This window comes from Silurus meridionalis, chromosome 27 (assembly GCF_014805685.1).
Source record: "Silurus meridionalis isolate SWU-2019-XX chromosome 27, ASM1480568v1, whole genome shotgun sequence".
Taxonomy (NCBI): domain Eukaryota; kingdom Metazoa; phylum Chordata; class Actinopteri; order Siluriformes; family Siluridae; genus Silurus; species Silurus meridionalis.
In genome coordinates this window covers 17287841-17296924 of record NC_060910.1, presented here as the reverse complement: position 1 = coordinate 17296924, position 9084 = coordinate 17287841, and the positions used below count along the sequence as shown (strand labels likewise).

Sequence of the window (9084 nt, the reverse complement as noted above, 5' to 3'; positions counted from 1 at the left end):
CACCGATTTGCGTGGGAAAACTACGGGATTTTTTTTCTCCATAAGCTCCAGACAGGTCAGATTATCAAATTTTATGAACCAAAACTCACACACACACGTGTGTATATAAATATGTGTGTATATTGTATACACACAAACACACACAGATGAATCCCTCAAACCGGCCAGTCATGGCCACACCAAAGGTTCAATATTTATGACTGAAATTCTGTTCAATATTTATACCTCATCATCCAGTAGCGCAGGAATTCGCTGACTCTGTGTATAGAAAAAAAAAAAAAAACACAAGGAGTCGAAGCTGGTTTCACTATTAACAGATTCAAACACACTTCCTTTCCGTCCATTCGGCTTCTTTAAAGTCTAGTTAGAAAAATGTAAAAGAAAAAAAAAATGTGCAAAAAAATGTAGAATTTAAAAAAATTCAGCTCATACTGATTCATGAGGAGTGGTGGTTTAAAAAATAAATAAATAAATAAATAAAAAGAACAAGCCGTCTTGGAAAAGCAAAGCTGGAGTTTATTCAGATTTATTCTGCTTTGAAAGAAAAACATACAAAATTCTGAACGGTGTACAGAGGGGCGCTTGACCATTCCAGACCAATATGGAGGCACTTCTGCTCGGAGAATGGCTTCATATTTTACAATTTTATAACATATTTCATATTTCTCAGAGGTTTTTTTTTTGTACAGATGTGAAAAAAATCAGCAACTGTACCTTTGATCAATTGTCCTAAAAAAAAAGACAGGTATAAGTGCATGTTTTTTAAACATATTTAGATGCTACACAATCCACATCATGTCTACCCCCACCCCCCTTACCTCCACCCCCTCCCTCACTGCCGCAGCAAAGTGTCCATCTGCCGTCCGTCATGTCTGATTTGTTCCTGAGGAACTCGGTGAGATTCTGCGATGTTGTGGTGTGTGATGCAAACATGGCAACCGGAATGAAATATGTCATGTCAAAAAAATACAACCTGTCACACAGAAAACTCACAGGTGATTCACTGAGGTGATTATAGTGAGAGGGTTTATTTTACACACACACACACACACACACACACACACACACACACACACACACACACACACACACACACACACACACACACACAGGAATGAATGATGACATACAGATTAATGTGGAGACTGAAGTCACAATCTTTACACTGAGAGACCGAACCTTCTCTTCTCTTCTCTTCTCTTCTCTTCTCTTCTCTTCTCTTCTCTTCTCTTCTCTTCTTTTTTTGTTCCTTCTTTTCTTTTTTTTCTCTTCGCTTCTCTTCGTTTATCTCAGTTACTTCTCATCTTTCCTTTCTTCTTTCTTACTCTGTTCTGTTCTCTTCTTTTCGTGTCGCTTTCCTTTTATTCTTTGACTCTTTTCATCTTTCTTTTCTACTCTCTACTCTTCTGTTTTAAATTTTTCTCCTTATCTCATTTCTTATTCTCTCTTCTCTTCTCTTCTCTTCTCTTCTCTTCTCTTCTCTTCTCTCCTCTTCTCTTCAGCTTGTATGTACTGAATGCACGTCACTCTTTGCAGCTTTCTGCGCTGCTTTTCATGCTTATTATCTTCCCATTAATGAGCAGAAGGTAAGAAGGAGCCTTCACTCAGTGCTCGCTTAATAAGTGTTGTGCAGCGGTCAGACGCCTGCAAATTGCCTCCTTTTTTATATTCATGGAGGGCAAAAGGCATGCCTATTACCACAGGAGGCCAAAGCCACAAATTACAGCGGCTTCTAGCGTCTGACTTGAACTCTGAGCGCCGCTTCCCCTCCCAGCGCTCCCAAATGTCGTCTGAGCGTAATGATGCGCGTCCTGGAGGAAGCTGCGGAGAAGGGGAAGTGCTGAATCAGGGCTGCTGGGATGTGGGTTACTCTCACCACCTGGCAACACTGACAAATCCTGACATGTTTGACGGATGTGGAGGTGGATAGTTGGAGTGCAGACGCCATCCTGAACGGATTTTCAGCAGACTGGTGCAATTCTCCAGAATTAGTTTCAGCTTATTTCCCAACCACGTTTTTCAGAGATTTCCTCATGTTGGACATAGCAATGGACATCAAGCTCATTTATATAACACCTGTGATTTGAAGCTTCTCCAAGATGCTGTTGGAGGAAACAAATTAACGCTCTTCACACACACACACACACACACACACACAGACACACACACACACACACTTCAGGCGTGACTGGCAAAAAGACAGGTGTTTCTTTTTAATGTTTTCGTACAATGGAATCCTTTCTTCACATATTCCAGTTATGTTAGGAAAAAGATGGCTAGGGCCTTACTCGGGGGCCCGAAGAGTGGCAGCTTGGCAATACCAGCGCTCAAACCCCTGAGCTTGTGATCAGTAACACAGAGGCAATTCAGTCAGCTTTGAGTGAGTGACTCATGACCAGTGACTCAATCAGTGACTCGTTGACCAGTGATTCAGTAAAATCACTCAGTGAGTCACTCAGTGACTCAGTAACCAGTGACTCAGTGAATCACTCATTGACTCAATGACCAAAGTCTGTCGTTCTTCCGACCACCAAAAATAAATAAACCAAAGCAAAATAAGCAAGTAAGAAAGTAAATACATAAATGAAACAGATCCCAGTCACCTAGGCAACAGCGATTGCAGCGATCCGGAGTAACCTCTTCGGCCCCTCCTCGTCATGGCCCGCCACGTCAAGTGCCACCCAACAATGCTCTAATTACAAACAAAGAGAGGCTTCTGATTTCGAAGCACCGCTTCGCCGGTCATGACCACGATCCACCACCACTTAAGATAAGAGAGACTGAGAAAAAGAGAGAGGAAATATGTTTAAGGAGAGAAAAATACAGGCAAGAAGGTTTTTCAAACATTTTGCTCAACCACTCAATGACTCGCTATACGATTCGTAGGGTTTCCTGAATGAGCCGTTACTATAGAAACGAGAGCACAAATGTGAAGCCCTGGTAAGCCAGTGAGTAATTGTGAGTCAAGGTGGTATACACCACCATCATCATCATCATTGTCACTCTATATAGACCTGTAACCCCGACCCATGATCCCTGTGAGTGTGTGATCCCTTGTCGGATGGCTCTCGCTCACCAGTTTTGTGAGGTCGGAGTAGACATAATTAGTGTCATCGCTGTGATTAGATGCGTCTGACCTCACGTTTGGTTAGGAACTCCGAACACGCAATCATGGATGCTGAGTCTGGATGGAGTTCCCTTTAATTGGAACCCCAAAAGATCAATAAAGGTACTGAGCAACTCAAGAACTTTACAGATAGATTTTTGAATGGAAATAATATTAACAGTCTGCTATAATGGTTCAGGACCACAGGTTGCACGAACAGTTCTGCATTTACAGCACATCACTGAACCCCTCAACAATGATGGAATGAATAAATGGACATTCGGTGTTGAGGATGAGGTTCCGTTTTGAGTCTGGTTCCTCTCAAGGTTTCTTCCTCATGCCATCTCAGTTTTTCCTTCCCCACAGTCGCCATTGGCTCACTTATTAGGGACAAACTTATAATTACAAGAAACAATTTTATAGGCAATAAACACATACACTTTTATACAACTTTATAACCTCTATCTCTGTAAAGCTGTGAATAAGAATGGTGAATAATTATCATACAAACCTCAAAGCTGGATGAATGTAATTGTATTGGACGTCTTTGGCATGAAACAGGAAGTTGAACAACCTCCATACACCTTCAGGGGTACATGGCGATTCAGTTTCTGTTACAGCACCTTGGACAGTAACACAGCTGCTAGTCACAAGTTAGTTATTGGTTCTTTAGGTAAACGTGAGGGTTGAACGTCAGACACAAAACATGGGCAGAGAATGAGCGACAGAGAGAAATGGGCAGCAAGAGACAGACAGAAAGAGATGAAAAGTCAACTTCACCCAACTAAACTCATTTCAACTCAACTCAACTGAGCTCAACAACTCAACTAATCTCAGCTCAACCCAACACCTCAACTAATCTCAACTCAACTCGACTGCACTAAACTAATCTTATTTCAACTCAACTACTCTCATTTCAACTCAACTACTCTCATTTTAATTTAACTCAAATAATCTTAACTCATCTCAGCTATATTCAACTCATCTCATTTAATCTCATCTCATCTTATCTCAACTCAACTCGTTTCAACTCATCTCATCTCGTCTCATTTGAACTCAACTCAACTCAACACACTGGAATTGAATGAAGAGGTGAGGTGAAGTGAAGCGAGGCGAACCGAGGCATGAGATAATGTGTATGAAGAACAGTGAGGGGAGACTCAAGAGATGGAGATAAATGAGGAACACACACACACACACACACACACACACACACACACACACTGCTATGACCCTGTGGCGCTGGAATCAATCCTGGAGCTTCTCTTTGTATCTGCTTTAATACTACTTTAGCCACAACACACATAAACTTTACACTACACCCTGTGTGTGTGTGTGTGTGTGTGTGTGTGTGTGCACGCTGTATCCCAGCCCAAAGCTACTTTCCTCCTGTCCCTCAAAGCTCATCCATATTGTCTGCACTTCCCTTTACAGAAACAGTCAGACATTGATTTCTCATTACCTACGCTCGGGGAGGACATTCACCAGAGTTACGGCACACGTTTTTACTGAATGATTGTTAAGAAAAGCTGGTTGTTATTTTGTCTCTCTGTGTGTGTGTGTGTGTGTGTGTGTGTGTGTGTGTGTGTGTGTGTGTGTGTGTGTGTGAACATCATAAATTGCTTCCTTTTTTTTTTGTAATGAATAAAACAGATGCAAATCCGGCAGCATTAGTGATTTGAAACGAGGTGCTCGGGATTGGAATCGACCGTGTGTTTAAAAAAAAGGAAAAAAAAGAAAGAAATGAGTCGAGCAGGATATTGCATATTAAATACACCCATTTATAACTCGAGCGTATTAGCGGGACGGAAATTGGTTCAATTATTTCTGCATGAGATTTCTTTCTCACTTGTTACTTCGTCTCCAATGAGAATTCCAGCATAAGATGCACTGAAGTTGGATGAGAAAAAAAAAAGAAAAAAGAAACAAACTCAAAGTCCCAGGATGCAATGCTGGTATATGACGCAGAGCCTTACCTTGGCTAGTTTGTGATCTTCAAGGGACAAGGAGCTGCATCGTTCTCGCAAGGACTTTGTGTAATAGATGTGGTTTAAACCCATTAAAGAAAATGCTATAAGTGTTAGTAGAAAGGAGGCATGGTCAGCAGATGAGGGGCGGAGCTAGGGAAGGTGAGTAGTAAAGATCCCACTCCTGGAAGTTTGTGGACACCCGACCACAGGATTTGTAGGTGCTTTTAAACATCCAATCACCTTCAGAACGTTTATGGGAATCACTGACAAAAGAACGAACGACTCGCACCAAGCGACTCATCAACATGCTCTGATCTGTTTCCATGTGTAATGCATTGTGTAGTGTTTATGGGAATCACGTGATAAAGAATTTAACGAGTCGAGAGTTAAACGACTCGATTCCGTGTCCTGCACATAACCGACGGAGATTTCACGATGCTTTGCTCATGTGGTGTCCGGGAGAAAGTGAACGAATCGCTCTTTGAGACAACTCGCATTAATAAATGAATCAACACCTGAACATCACATTTGCGTGTGAGCGTCCCGTTCCACATTTAGTTCCCATTTCCTGTTAGTGTATCCTCCATTCTTCTGGGAAGATCTTCCACTAGATTTCTTCTTTGCCGCTCAAGATGTTCCACACACTCCCAACCCATGCCAAGCAGACCTTCATGGAGCTAGCTTTGTGTACAGAGACATCGCCATGCTGGAACAGGTTTGAGTCTCCTAGTTTGTGGTCCCCCGACTGTTCCAATACTTTTGGCAGGACATTGTAGGAGGAAATGGCATTTAATGATCTACCCGTCATGGGCACATTTTTATAGGTGTGTATTGGTATACGTGTGTGTGTGCGTTTATTGTTGCACGTCAAACCCGGTTTCCACAGTGCTATTTGTCAGGCTCCAGGAGCAGCTCTTTAATTCCATTAAGAGGCCACTATCAGGGCAGAGAGCTCTTCCATCATGATGTCGCACAGAATTTACAGCAGCGCTCAACAACAACAACACACACACACACACAGACCTGCATGTGGCACTTTAATACAGTGTCTCCTGGTGTCTCAGTGTGTCAGAGAAACACGGTTCTGTGTCATCACTTGCTCACACACTCTTCTCGCGTCGTTTCTCTCCTCTGGCTGTCCAGCCGAAACATCTGTCACCTCTGGAGTCAGCTGTGATGACGACTTCGTGAGGAGAAACATCTGTATTTTTAGCCTCGCTTCCTATTCGAAAGTGTTTTGTAGCGTTTTTCCAGATAAACTCAGACCTGACATATCGTTCGTCTGGGAATATGTACTAAATTAATCCTGATAGTTTATTCGCTTTATTTCAAAAGTTTGCTTTTCTGTAGAATTTGCACAAAAAGTCACCACTTGCTTGAATTTCAAATCCCTCAAAACTGGAATGCATAGAAAAAGAATGCACAGGGTCATTTTCTGAGGTGAATATCGATGCTTCTGCTAAAGATGATGTATGCGGGGGTGCAGCTGTGGCTCCAGTGAAAGGAGACTTGTTGTACTGGGTTTTTTTGGTTTATACAGCAGTTTGAGTTACAGGAGCTCGTCTGTTGGATCGGACCACACGGACCAGCCTTTGCTCCTCACGTGTATCAATGACCCTGTCACGGTACACCACTGTTCTTTTATCGGAGCACTTTTGAATGATTCTGACCACTGCAGAACAGGAACATCCCACAGTTTTGGAGATACTCAGACTCAGTCGTCCAGACGTCCCAATTTGTCAAACTTGCTTAAATCCTTATGCTCGCCCATTTTTCCTGCTTCTAACATCAACTTGCTGCCTAATAAATAAATCCCACCTACAAACAGGTGCTACGATGAAGAGATAATCAGTATAATATATATATACAGTATAAATGCATAACAAATGTATACTTAATAACCCCAAACACGTTCTCATTTCTCTCTGAGAAAATGCAACCGATGTCCCTCACGCATTAAAACCCAGATGAATATTACATGAAACGTTTTTCAAGTCAGTTTTTCTTTTCTTTTTCTTTTTTTTTTCTTTCCCTCGCACCAAACGAGCTCGAGTCTTGCTGCTAACCGGATTATGCATGTTCATGACTGCATGCCTTCGTGACTGCGAGTTCACCTCTCAGAGGTCACGACCTTCTGAACATCACCATCCCTTCCTGTAAAGTCAGAGAGAAACAGAGAGAAAGAGAGAGAGAGAGAAAGAGAGAGTTGACTTTTAGAGGGGCAAAAGAGAGAAAAATTCACTACATTGAGGGTAAGAAACAATTTGAAAATTTGGATCAACATCACAAACACATTCATTTTTTCGACATACTCATGTTTATCACTTTAGTTTTATTAACCCCCTAAAAACAGGGATTACCTTTTTTCCGCTTCTCCCATTAGGGGGCGCCACAGCGGATCATCCACATGTTTAATTTGGCACGTTTTGGATGCTGGATGCCCTTCCTAACGCAATCCTCCCCATTTATCCGGGCTTGGGACCGGCACTAAGAGTCCACTGGCTTGTGCAACCCTAATGGCTGGGGTTGGTTCCCTGACCAGGGAATGAACCCAGGCCACAGCAGTGAGAGCACCGCAACCTAACCACTAGACCACCAGGGAACCTAAAGGGATTACTTCAGTTAATCCCTTTTTGGGTTGAAAGAGGCAGATGTAGAAGACAGGGCGGTATGGCGACGGATGATCCGCTGTGGCGCCCCCTAATGGGAGCAGCCGAAAGAAGAAGCGGAAGACTTCAGTCAACTATTTTCCATTTTCCTTTCACTATGAGCAGTCTACCTGGTTTTACCCCATCCTGTGATAGGATTTTGACTTTAATATTAGGTGAAAAGAGAATAGCGACTCCAGCACTAGATTCCCCTCCAGGGGGCAGATGCCATACCAGCCTTCACTAATCACGCCGCAATCGGCAGATTTATTTGTTCGGTTTCTTCAAGTAATCTGTTGGCTCTGTTTAGGTTCAGCTAATAAGCGAAAAAGAAAAGAAAGAAAAAATAAATAGCACAGGTTTCAAATTGAAAAGACAGAGGGTCACTTCCATGCTCTCCAAACCCCCAGCAGAAACAACGACGTAGTCTTTTACCCTTTTCACTCCGGTCCATAGGTGAGACTCCAGAGGGGAAATCCTGGGACTCATCGGAATTCCGATCGTATCAAGGAAAAAAAAATACGACCGCTCGTATGCGCCGCGATGTCTTCTGCTTGTCTTAGGGGGCTCTGCCAGGCTAGGAACCAAAAAGGTTGCTTCATGAGAAGGTTGACTTATGCAAACAACCTCGGCGTGATCGATTTGTCTTTTTCTTATGAGACATCAAATGAAAACAGCAAGTAGAACTTGAGAGGTTTCAAATTCACTGATCGTTTTGGCCAGAGTTCAGGCAAAAGTATTGGGACACCCACATTTTCCAGCCAAACTGTTACCACAAAGGCGAAGGCACACAATTGTACAGGATGATACTTCAACTAGGAGATCCAGAATGAGAATGCTCCTGGGCACAAAGCCAGCCCCATGAACCACTTTGGAAGTGGTTGGATGATCTGCTATAGAACTTTGATACTCATCCCTATTAAATATATTTGAGATGAGTATATATAAATGGCTCAAAAACAGAATCAGAAGAAAGGCAAGACTTTGCAAAAACAACTATTGGAGAAATGGGTAATAAAAACGTTTTGGTGAAGGGTTCCTCTAGTGGTGAGGATGAAACCGTCAGGCAAGAGGGTGACATGAACCAGCAACAAAAATAAATAGATAAATATATATATAAATAACTCTCTAAATAGGTAAATGGTCCCATTTTGTCATTGAGTTAATGGGATGGTAATTATACCCGCTCTATCATCATGACAAAACTGGATGTAGAGCATCATTATGAAGATGGCTTTGCCGCGCTTGTGTTCCAGCAGCTGCCTCGGCTCACGTCGTTGATGGATATCAATTAATGCCGTGGCTACGTGGCTGCTCATCTGTGCATTAGATTTAATTACAGATACGGCGGCAGAGCCCA

General features: G+C 42.5%; 1 protein-coding gene across 5 annotated transcripts in view; it reads right to left on the bottom strand.

The window, feature by feature from the left end:
* Window positions 1-500: 500 nt before the first annotated feature.
* tacr1a (tachykinin receptor 1a) overlaps window positions 501-9084 on the bottom strand; it is a 48547-nt gene continuing 39963 nt past the window's right edge. For 3 of the 5 annotated variants that reach the window (XR_006924709.1, XR_006924708.1, XM_046841824.1), the window contains one exon: window positions 1465-7230. Coding sequence is in view for 1 of the 5 variants with exons in the window: in XM_046841824.1 (XP_046697780.1) it covers window positions 7218-7230 (13 nt within the window). In the remaining 4 variants the exon portion in view is untranslated. Of the gene's footprint in view, window positions 730-818; window positions 904-1464; window positions 7231-9084 lie in introns of those variants that run through there. The other 2 variants (XR_006924710.1, XR_006924711.1) reach the window with 2 other exon arrangements.